Here is a 12,360-nt window from a genome sequence, read left to right on the forward strand (position 1 = left end):
ATTCATTCTTTCACCATTAAATATGTTACATAAAAATTTTTGGTAATAGCCTTTATAAGGTTGAGGAAGTCTCTATTTTCAGTTTGTTGATCATTTTTGTCATGGATGAATGCTGAATTTTGTCAAATTATTTTACTGCATCAATTAATAAGTGATCTTTCTTCTTTAAACTATAAATATGGTTGATATCCTAGATGTTTTGAATATGACATTATGAAATTGCTTATGTAAATTGTATAGGAAACATTTATATTTTTATTTTGGCGATCAATCTGATTTTCAGGCCACAGGTTCTCACAATCTTTCTGTGGGCTGAAGGCTCAATGTCAGTTCAGTTTTTAAAACCTTTGCGGTGTTTAGATCTGTCTGGTGTGTGTGTGTGTGTGTGTGTGTGTGTGTGTGTGTGTGTGTGACTAAGCAGTTAGTCTGGAACCAGATGTGCTGTGTAACTTCCAGGACCTCTAAGTAATAAACCCTGTCTCTTTAAAAGTTTCCTACTGGTTATTGCTAAGAATGTCTCTCCAATCATAAGAAGAAACACAAAGGCTAGTCCAGCCACAACATTGGTTACGGATAGGCTGAGACTGGTACAAAATACATGATTAGAATATTTAATATGGTTAAGATGGCAATGATCTCCAAATTTATCTATAAATTCAATGCAATCTCTTACAAAATCCTAGCTTTCTTTTCAGAAGTTGACTAGCTAATGCCCACCCCCAAAAAAATCACATAGAAATATGAGGGACCCAGAATAACCAAAACAATTTTGAAAAGGAGGAATCTGGAGAACGCACATTTCCTGATTTAAAAATTGACTGCAAAGCCACAGTAATCAAGTGGTGTGTTACTGGCATAGAATAGATATATGGGTAAATGGGATACAATTGAGAGTCCAGAAACAAGCTCTCAAATTTATAGTCAATTTATTTTCAATTAGGGCACTAAGATTTTTCAATAAATGATGGTGGGGCAACTGGATTTCTATCTACATGCAAGAAAATGAAGTTGGACCCTTATGTTACACCATATAAAAAAATTAATTCAAAATAGATTTAAGGCCTAAATATAAGAGCTAAACATATAAAACTACTAGACAAAAACATGGGAGTAAATCTTCATGTCCTTGGATTAGAACTGTTCTGATTAGACCAATCAGAACAGTTGGCAGCCCTAGAGGTCTTCTGCTGTGACAGACATTACTTGTTTCAGTAGCTAGATTGTGGGGCAGACCCAGAGGACCTAGAGGCAGTGTTTCTCTATCAAATGGAACAGGATGTTCAAATCCTCTATGATCAAATGAGATAGCTGTACCAGTACACATCACCCCAAAGACTAGATTAGATGATAGATATAAATTAGATAGATGACAGATAGATGATAGAGATGATAGATGACAGATAGATAGATAATAGAGATAGATAGATGGTAGAAATAGATAGATAGATATAGATAGATAGATGATAGATAGATAGATAGATAGATAGATAGATAGATAATAGATAGATCGATCCTCACCCGAGGATATGTTTCTATTGATTTTTAGAGAGAAACATCAATTCGTTGTCTCCCATATGCACCCTGACCAGGGATCAAATTCATAATCAAGGTATGTGCCCCGATCAGGTTTCAACCCACAACCTTTTGTTACATGGGACAACACTCCAACCAACTGAGCCACCTGGCCAGGACAGAAATTTCTCCTCTTGACAGAAGATAAAGGCCATAAGATTTCAGCATGTCACTCCAAGCAGTTTTATTTTATTTTATTTAGACTCTACAAAACTGCCTAACTATGAAACTAGGGCTGCCTTGGGGTGAAAATCCTGATCCCTGCCTTTTCATCATCTAGGAAGAAGGAAACAAGCAATGTAAGATATTGGGTGTTGGTCCACATCTGAACACTGAGGCCTGTCTGCCAAGTAAAGTTCTCCCTCGTTAGACTGAGCATTACCACCCAACCCCAGCCTCACTCCAATGATCCTCCTTCTACAGACTCATCCATCAATTCACACCTAAATCAACTCAATTCCTACACCCCTGAAGTAAAAGACTCCAACAGAGAAAGAAATTAGATAAGCTACACTCTGAGGCACAACCTTGACAAGGCAGGGGGGAAAAAATCCTTGGGCTATGCAATAATATATAGAGAACAGACTCACAGCTGTCAGAGGGAAGGGGGTTGGGAACTAGGGTAAGAAAGGTGAAGTGATTAAGCAAAGGAAATAAAGACTCATGGACACAGACAACAGTATGGTAATTGCCAAATGGGAGGACGGGTGGGAGATAGAAAAAGGTAAAGGGGAATAATTGGTGATGGAAGGAGACTTGACTTGTGGTAAATACACAATACAATATACAGATGATGTAATGTAGAATTGTACACCTGAAACCTATAGAATTTTATTAACCAATGTCGCCCAAATAAATTCAATTCATTTTTTAATTTTTTTTTACATAAAAAGGAGAGGTGAGCCATTTTAGCAACAAATATTAATTTTTATTATATTTCTAAATAAATATTACAATACTTTTTTTCTTTCATAAAAATAACTTAAACATTTATAACATTCAGTTTTGGAAAAGACAAACTAAGAGTAAAAATGAAGAAAAGTGATGAAAAATTTTCAAGGACAGAATAAATATAGTCTAGTTATATGCTGTGAGAGTTCTAGGCCCTCATTTCAGAATTAGCGGGAGCTCAAAATTTCCTCCAGCTTCAACTTGTTCAAGATGGGAATTTGGGTGACTTCATAGAAGTTCCTGCAAAAGGAAGAGACATCTGCTCAGTATAAAATAGGCCAAAGCAAGCAGGCTTCATGGAATAAGTGGGATATAGGGCCCTTGGTTCCCTATCTTACTTTAACCCTGGAGCAGAAAGTAAGGTAAAAAGTACCTCAATCTTTCTTTTTCCTTAGGCAAGGCTAGTCTGGGCCTCCCCATGACTGAGCACCAACCCAACCTCATCTGGAGCTTGGTACTTACTTGTGAGAATACTTGAAACACACAGCCTTGAACCTATCATGGTAAGGATACAAACTCAGCAGCTTGTTAAGCTTTCTGATCAAGAGGGAAACATCAGAGGGCTTGTAGCCAAAGTGATAATCCAGTAAATGAGCCTGAAAGAATCAACATAAACAGTAACTTTTATGACAGGAAGCAGACCCTTCCTCTGTGACTACTATCCCAAATCCAAACTTCCTATCCGTGGTACAGAAAGGAAAGCGAGTGAAACATTTCAAAGACTCATACGTCATAAACACTAACCAATTATTATAGGAGAATAGGTTTCAGCCACAAACTAGTGGTATAGCTATATTCATATGTACCAGCTGGATATTATCCCTGGCCATAGATATTCAGGTATGCTGAAATCCACTATCAAAAAGTCCAAGGAACATGACTGACTATAATTTACTCACTTTCAGGTCAAGAGCTAATGGTCAGGCAAACCTCAGGGCAAACCTGAGGTCCCAACTCAACAGCCAACAGAAACTTAAAGCTGTCCCTTCTCTCAGAATCTACCAGCTATCATTACATGCACTCATTTTCTCATTCAATTTTAAGGGTGCCTACTATGTGGCAGAAGCAACATAGCAACGTATTTAAGAGCAAATGTTCTGAAGGGAAACTACTGGGGTTCAAATTCTATTTTAACTACTAGTATGGCCTTAAATTGGTCATTTAACCTCTTGGTGCTTCATTTTACCAATGGGGATCATTACTGTAATTATATTGCATGATTAAATTAATATATATAAACCACATGTAACAGACTAGCATATAGTAAGTGCCTAAATAATGCTAGCTAGGATTAATAATATTGACAAGCCCTGTATAGGATGCTGGGAATATAAAGATGACCAAAGCTCCTGCCCTTGAGGAATCTATAGTCTAGTGGAGGAGACAGGCATTCACAGAGAGAATTACAAAATGTGTGGGAAGTGCTATGAGGGCGCTGGAGGCACAGGACAACAAGACCCGTGAACTCTGGCTAGGAGAGTAGCAGAAAGCTTCATAGAAAAGGGAACATCTACAATGAGTGCAGAAAGTTAAGTAGGAGCTACACAGGTAGAAAAAGGAAGATTTATTCTATAATGCAGTGATTTTCTAAAAATATCTTAAATTAAAAAAAAATAAAAAATAAAAAAATATCTTAAATTAGCCCAGCTGGCATGTCTCAGTAGTTAAGCCTCAACCTGTGAACTGGGAGGTCACAGTTCAATTCCCGTTTGGGGTACATGCCTGGGTTGAGGGCTTGATCCCCAGTGTGGGGCATGCTTATCAATGATTTTCTCTCATCATTCATGTTTCTATCTCTCCCTTTCCCTTCCTCTCTGAAAGTCATAAAAATATCTTTTAAATAAAAATATCTTAAATTATTTCCCCAAACCCCCTTTTAAAAAATATCTTACCTGGAAGCCCAAATATCTTCCCTGGAATTGGAGGCAAAGGCTAAGAATCTCACTAATTTGAATCCCCTTATCTTTATATGGCCCTCAGACACTTCTGCAAGAACCCCAGGGCTCTGCCGAATACTGTTTGAAAACCACTGCCACAGGCAAAGGGTAGTCATTAGCATGCGGACAGGGGAGTAACATGTGGTAACACATTATTCTATTTAGTGTGTTAAACAAGAATAGTGGCCCCATTGTCACTGCACCAGTTCAGGCCCCAAAGCTTCACCTTGACTATTACAAAAGCTGACTTGCCAATGTTGCACTTTTACACTCTATCACCTAATATACCTTCTCTACTACCCTCCCAGTACTATTTCCAAAACATACAAACAGGAACATGTCATTCCCCTGCTTCAAAAACTTCCAGTACCTCAGTATGAAATGGGTCTCTCAACATGACATCAAAAGTCTCTTATAATCTGAACACATCCTACCATTCTGGTCTCATCTCTCACCTTCTTTATTCATATAGCCTTTGTTCTATCCACAGGAAATGTCTTATTCTGCCCCCTATACAATATTCTCTTTAATTGTTGTCTTCATGTCTTTTTTAATCATTGTTCCCTCTACCTAGCATGCCTCCTCTCATGAGTTCCTTTCAAGAGCCAATCCAAAAGTCACCTTCTTTGTGAAACCTGTCTTACCTATAAAAGCAGGATATATAACATAGAGGATTGTGGAATGCAGACTACCAGGATTCAGATCAGGGTTGACATTTAGCTGATACTCACTGATACAAGCATGCCATGTGTTTAAACATTGAAATATTTCCATACTGGTTGGCAAGAAATTTGTAGTCCCTTCAGCAAGGTTACTCTCTGCAGGAGCTTGTTAGAATGGAGTTTGAGCCATTCAATTTCCCCAGGATCCATGGGTCAAAGCCTGGCTCAGAATGGGCCCTCCATAGCTCTGGAGCTATATTTGGATTGTATGTTACATACATATCAGTAAAAATTCATAGCCATACCACTAGTTTGTGGCTGAAACCTATTCTCCTATAATAATTGGTTAGTGTTTATGACGTATGAGTCTTCGAAATGTTTCACTCTCTTTCCTTTCTGTACCATTCTGGTTATGCAGTACTGGTTGTACACCACTCCTAATTCTGTCTCTCCCTAGCAAAAAATGTGAATGTATCTCTTATCTGTAAAATAGGGATAATACTGATCTTGTGGGGTTATTGAGAAGATTAAACGAGTTCATACAAAGCGCTTAGATCACCACGCACTCAACTTATATAAACACAACCGTTTATAGACTTCTTTCTCAGCACACAGAGGCTTTCCTAGAGTCAGTTGTGGCTCTAGGACTTCTAAGTTGGAGGGGCTCAGGGACGGTTGGGAAGAGCATGCACATTTGTCAGCATACTCTTTGTATTTGGGTTGTATGTTACATATCAGTAAAAATTCATAGTTCTCTGAAGTTGCTTTTCATAAGCAACTTCATTTAAATTTATTTTCATAAAATTTAGAAAACATCAAACATGAGTTTTATTTATATTGGGGAAGGAGGCTCTGGGGCCTTCCTCTTTAGAGAAGGAAAACACTATAGTATACCTATAAGTCCCCTTTTACACATGGACAGTTGCTTTAATAGTCTGTTCTCTGGGTCAGTGCTTCAAATTCCATTCTAGCAAGCTCCCTCAGAGAGTAACCTTGCTGAAGGGACTACCAGGGGCAGAGGTGAAATGGGGTCAGGTAGGAAGTGGGCCCACCCCAGCGCTGCTGCAACCAGAATAATTTCACATTCATTTGTTTTGGGATATTGGGTTTTCAGATACGCTTTCCTTGGAACTGTGACTAAGAAAAATGGTACAAAATACTTCAAAACAATTGCAATAGAAACCCTTTAGACAGCCAGGATCCTAAGATGTTGAGGTGTCAAAGAATTAATAACTGTGGGTATATGGCACTTTTGGCACTGAATCTTCCGCAGCCTTAATTTACACCTTCCTTCTCAGCCACCCCTGTGCTTCTGAATCCCCACCCCATGCCACCGGTCAGTGTTTACCACGCTTTTCAGCTTCGTCATGTAGAGGGCCAAGAAAAAGGAAGCAGCAGCTAGCTCGGAACCTTTTTCCTGGATATAGTCATATTCATGCAGGGTCAACTCACAGATGAATCGGGATAAGACCACTGTTTTTATGTCGACATGGATATTCTAAAGGGAGCAAAAAGAACATTTCAGCAAGCAATGCAGAAAACCAGCACTAAGCAGAAAACCCCTGTCACCTACTCTCTCCAGTTATCTCACCTCAGGCCTAAATGGCTCGCTGCCTAAACAATGTACTTCTCCTACCATCATGGTTCACACTAAGGCACTCTACCCTTGAAATCACAGAATCTTAAGCAAGGGAGAAGGGAGGCAATTCTGAAATTAGCATTAGAATTCACTACCTTTATGTTTTGTAACCAAATTACCAAATGTATGTGTGGTACCTTCCCATCTACTCTTTCTGTACAAGTCATCCTTTGAAGAGCCAAAGCTTTCCAACTATAACTTTGCACCTGGTTCCACCCTTGGATGTATTCCATGCTCCAAATGAACTCTCTCCCCTTTCTTGTTTATATCTTTTTTTTTTTATTATAACCTATGAGACAGAGAGAGAGAGAGAGAGAGAGAGAGAACACAACATCCACTTGTAGAATGCAATGAGTAATTATGAAGTGACCTCCCCTGTAATCAATATTCACCTCCCCCAAAGTCCTCATATGTCCTTTCCTCATAAAAGAATCTTCTCTTCTTCTCCTACTCTGCCCTCACCTCAAAACTTTACAGGCATAGTATACAAACCTCCAATTTTCATCCTCCTAACACTTCATAAAGATTACTAATCTAGGCGTGTCGGACTGAAGAAGAAATTCCTCTGTCCCCAATTGTCTCAGTCCCTTTACCTACCACTCAAGCAGTCACTCTTGGTATGGAGGATACAAACCCAACAGGAAGAAGGGGGATATGCTTTGTCTCTCTTACCATAGAATACATGCGCAGATACTGATAGGCAACAGGAATGTTGATTTCAAATTCGAGGGTTCTCAGGATGCTCATTTCCATGGCAAGTATCTCGTGTCGCTGATAAATCTCTTTACGGGATTTCAGGAATTTCTCCAACTTAGGTGGGCGGGTCTCCTACAGGTAGAGAGAAGAAACAGTCACATCAGACCAAGACAACCCACTCCTCTGCTTGGAGATGAAAAGCAGAGGGGAAAGGGTTGAAGGATAGAAGGTAATAACATTTCCTAGAATAAACCTTCAGGTTAGCTCTGAGAGCCAGCTTCTGGTTGATTTGAATGGCCCATCTGAAACACAAAATCGGAAATACAAGGGAGATCTGATGCAAAACTGCATCACTAGAGAAAGGATGGTGCCTCTGGAGATGGATTCTCACAGCACTGAAAGCACATAATATGGCACAAGGGCTGGGATCAGTGGTCTCTCTTTTAATGGGTGAGAGCCAGGAATGGGAAATCTAAGACCTACTGTGGGGGAAGGAAAGAAAAGAGGCCAAAAAAAGGAGAGCTAGAGATGGAAGATAAGTCCTCACTATGTGTTCTTGTCTAAGGAATAAATAAGAATTTTTGGGAGGGGGCACCACTGGAGTAACAAGCAGTGAGACAGGCAGCACAGAGGGAGCCTAAGCTGAGACTGAGGACTACATGGGGTGGGAGGATGTACATGGGGGTTAGACTGGGAGGGGGGGATCCAGGCCAGCCCAAAGGTGAGAGGAACCCTGTCTGGGAGCACCTTCCCAGGTCCCACCCTCTGCAGCCTAACCTTGATTTTGGGGAGAGGACTGGAGGAAGAAAGACCACTGAATTTTTTCTATAGAAGCATCCACCTGCCTACCCCAGCCTTTAACTCAAACTTTGCTCTGTCTCTCTAGTTTCAGATCACAAACTGGATTAACCTTCTTGTTTTTCAGGCAGGAAATTGAGGCCCCGAGAGAAGTAACTTGCTCAAGTTCACAAAGCAACCTAGTGGTTAAGACCAGGAGAAAACACTATCTCTTCCATTTCTCTACTCACCACTGGTTCCTTTCTTCTCTTCTCATACCATCTCCACATCTCCCCTTGCAAAAGTCTCTCTGTACTTATAAATCCTGTGAGAGGAAGACCTCCTTCCACAACAACAACAACAACAACAAACAAAAAAAAAAAAAACAAAAAAAAAACGGGGGGGGGGGGGGAGCTTTGTCCTGGCAACCAAAAGAGGCATGCTCCTGGTTCCAACCTTTGCTGAGAACCACCCTTTTTACTCTCCTCCTCCTCCTGCTCTCTAAGGACCCATGCTGCTTTTTAAAAAATATTTCTTATTGATTTCAGAGAGGAAGTGTGTGGAAAGAGAGAGAGAGAGAGAGAGAGAGAGAGAGAGAGAGAGAGAGAGAGAGAGAGAGAGAGAGAAACATCAATGATGAACCATTGATGGGCTGCTTCCTGCAGGAACCCCGGACCTTTCAGTCTGCAGACCAATGATGCTCTATCCACTGAGCAAACTTGTCATGGACCCAGCTGCTTTTTTAAGGGGACATTGCTGGGGTAACAGGCAGTGGGAGAGAGGCTGGCTTTTTATTTATTTATTTGTTTTTAAATATATTTTATTGATATTTTACAGAGAGGAAGGGAGAAAGATAGAGAGCTAGAAACGTCAATGAGAGAGAAACATCGACCAGCTGCCTCTTGCACACCCCCTACCAGGGATGTGCCCACAGCCAAGGTACATGCCCTTGACCGGAATCGAACCCGGGACCGACGCTCTACCACTGAGCCAAACCGGTTTCGGTGAGAAGCTGGCATTTTTATTCAAGCCATAAAAATGGCCCTAGGTAAGGAAGGGGAAAAGGGGAAAAGGGGAGAGAGAGAGAGAGAAGAGAGAAGGAGAAAGAGCCAGAGAAATTGTAAGCAAGCAGTAGAGAAAATGAGCCATAAAGGAAAGCAATAAGGGAAGGCATGAAAGAAGAGGAGGGGAGAGAGAAAGGGGAAAAGGAGGCTAGGGAGCAAAATAGGGAAGGACAATGGAAGGGAGCAAGTGAGAATGAGTTGGAGAGAATTAGTAAGAATGCAAGCAAGAGAGGAAGCTATTGGAGAAGGAGCAGAGAGGAAGCATGGAGGAGGGTGATCAAGGGAACCAGAGAGCAGGTGGATAGGGATGGAAGTGAGCCAGAGAGGAAAACATTGAGGGAGAGAGCAAGGGAGGGAGAAGAAAGAGAGGAATAAAGAAAAGGAGATTAGGTGTAGGGATCGGTTATAGGGTTAAGCCTCAGACTGACCTGCTGGCAAAGCCGAAAACAAGTCCCAGCTTAGAGGGCACAGCCCTCTTAGCATAATTAAGCTTGATTTTATGATGCTCCCTAGATCCTTCCTGGGTAGCTGATGGGCTGTGGGAGGTGCAGCAAATGCTGCCAAAACAAGTGAAACTCACAAGAACATTATAACTATCCTGACCACTACCTTGTTTGCCCTGACTATAAAATAAAGGTTCAGCTTGCCATCTGGATCTGTTCTGTGGTCTCAGCCAGGCACAGAAGATCCACCTAGAACCAGCTTATTCTCTGTCTGTCTTTTCTTCATCCTTCGTCAGCCCCCCTTCAGGCTCGCCAAACCCTTGGCTGTGCTGACGGGAACAACTAGGGAGTGAGTGTGATAGGTAGGGAAGAGAAGAACAGATTAGAAAAAAAAAGGTGGAGGAGGTAGGGTAGGGGTAAGCCAAGGAGAGGATAGGAGCAAGGCACAAGGGAAGTAAGGTAGGGGAGATAGAGACAAGGAAGGGAGGGAAGGAGAGAGGATGAGTTAGCAAGAGAAGGGGAGGAGAGAGGAAGAGAGGAGGATAGAATAGGACCTAGGGAAGGAAGGGTGTGAGGGTGGGATGATGGGAGAATGGGAAAGTGGCAAGGAGGGTATGAGGGTAACAAAGGCACAAGGAAAGGGCCTTTGGGAAGAAGGGAAGGAGGAAGGGGATGAGTGAGTTAAGGAAGGATGGAGCAGGGAATCAAACAAGGAAGCAAGTGAACAGGTAAGGGAGTAAGCAAGAGAGAGAGCCAGAAAGGAAAGGAAAAAGCCAGAGGGGGGAACCAGTATGATTGAGTGAATACACAAAATAGTTAAGGATGGTGAAATCGAGGGATGGATTAAGAGAAGACTGAAGAAAGATTGTTAAAGAGAGAGGACATAAGTGAAGTGAGGGCTTAAGTAAATGGAGCACAGAAGTGAGATGAGGGCAAGGACAGCAATTGAGGGAGAGAGAGAAAGAAGGAAGGAAATAGAAAAGCGAGAGAGAGAGAGAGAGAGAGAGAGAGAGAGAGAGAGAGAGAGAGAGAGAGAGAGAGAGAGAGAGAGAGAGAGAGTTGGAGTGTGAGAGGGAGTTACTGAAGAACTAGGTAGGGAATGAGTGAGCAAAGGAGGGAGGAAGGCAGGAAGTGAGCTAGGGATAAAGCTGGAGAGGTAGGGAGCTGGCAGAGGAACACAAAAACAAACCCACAGTTCTAAACCTCTTTGAACTCAGTAGAAGTATCTACTACCTTCCTGCTCCTAAGGTTTTATACAACTAGCCTATCTGAAGGAAAAATGGGAATTGTACAAGATCATTTAAAATCTAAAGAAGAGGAAAGAATCAGAGAAATTAGGTAGATTATGGTTATAAAGGAAAGCCCAGCTACTTGCTTTTATACTACTACTTCAAAAATAACGATTTCACTTAGACTCACTACCAGGCCATTTTCTCTTAAATGTCTCCAGCACCCAGGTTTGGAAACTCTTTCTTAATATACAGTTCAAGACTCCACTTGAAAGAGAGAGTTGGTGGGAAGAAGAAAAGAGTGGGGGGGAGGGGGAAGAAAATCATTGGGCCACAAGGAAGCTTTAAAAATAACAACCCATTAGATAGGCACACGCCCACATACATATATCTTACAGAAAATGGAATATTCATGCCAGAAAACAAATACATCACTATTACCACCTAACACCAGCTTTCCTGGTGGGGAAAATGGATTTAAAAAATTAGTAGGAAATACTATTTTCATACAGACACAGGTACAAATACATGTACACATATACATATATACACATACATAGATATGTGGATATATGTGACTTGGATAGAAATCTAATTGATTAGTTCTCTCCAGGCCCTATGAACTCAACCTCAAGTTTTGCTGCAATCAGAAGAGCAGCGGCACCAAGGAGTTGCATCTTCTCTTTCTTGAATATTTTCTTCATAAGGTAGCGATCCACCAGCTTCACTGCCAAGTAGAGGCTCTCGTGATTCAGATCACAGTTAATCTGGAGGAATACATAAACAGGGCAAAAATCTGCATATTGTCCAGCTCCAAAATCACATTCAGATAAATCTAACTACCTGGTCTGTGGCACCGAGTACAGTAGAGCTACCAGACGTGGCCAGCTGAGATTCAACTATGATTATGGGAACTAGTTCAGCCAGTGCTTGTGTAGCCTCCTGCCAGTACTTAACATAAGAACTTGGCCACCCATGCAGCAGCTTGTCATCAAATGGAAACATCTAAAAGTGTGGGTAATACCTGAATGAATGGTTGGAATTTGGAGTCAATAAATATTTAATTCAGCAGCTGTGACAGTTATAGCAATCCTTCCTTGAATGTAAGACATTCTAACATAATTCTTCTTGGGACTACAGACAGTCCTGCGGATACATCGGACCCGACTTAAGTCGTTTCGTGGTTACATTGCCATCTCCCATTCATTTATTTTAAAAAATGTTCCATCATGTCAACGTATGTACATATGTGCTTTATGTTTTTTATTATTTATTTACCACAAGTAAAGGTCAGAAATTGTTATATTTCTTTTAATTATATTTTTACTATTCCACTTCATTCATGCTGTGTATGTGCTCCATGTATGTGACATAGATGCTTATGCAGGTG

The 12,360-nt window shown here is 41.1% G+C and overlaps 1 protein-coding gene across 1 annotated transcript in view; it reads right to left on the reverse strand.

The window, feature by feature from the left end:
• Positions 1-2,489: 2,489 nt before the first annotated feature.
• CCNB3 (cyclin B3) overlaps positions 2,490-12,360 on the reverse strand; it is a 45,158-nt gene continuing 35,287 nt past the window's right edge. The window contains exons 7-11 of the mRNA XM_036460462.2: positions 11,600-11,737; positions 7,434-7,589; positions 6,471-6,620; positions 2,986-3,119; positions 2,490-2,763 (exon numbers count right to left, since the gene is read on the reverse strand). Coding sequence (XP_036316355.1) covers positions 2,691-2,763; positions 2,986-3,119; positions 6,471-6,620; positions 7,434-7,589; positions 11,600-11,737 — 651 coding nt within the window. The 3' untranslated portion in view covers positions 2,490-2,690. The remainder of the gene's footprint in view (positions 2,764-2,985; positions 3,120-6,470; positions 6,621-7,433; positions 7,590-11,599; positions 11,738-12,360) is intronic.

Source organism: Pipistrellus kuhlii, unplaced genomic scaffold, assembly GCF_014108245.1.
Source record: "Pipistrellus kuhlii isolate mPipKuh1 unplaced genomic scaffold, mPipKuh1.p scaffold_m20_p_32, whole genome shotgun sequence".
Taxonomy (NCBI): domain Eukaryota; kingdom Metazoa; phylum Chordata; class Mammalia; order Chiroptera; family Vespertilionidae; genus Pipistrellus; species Pipistrellus kuhlii.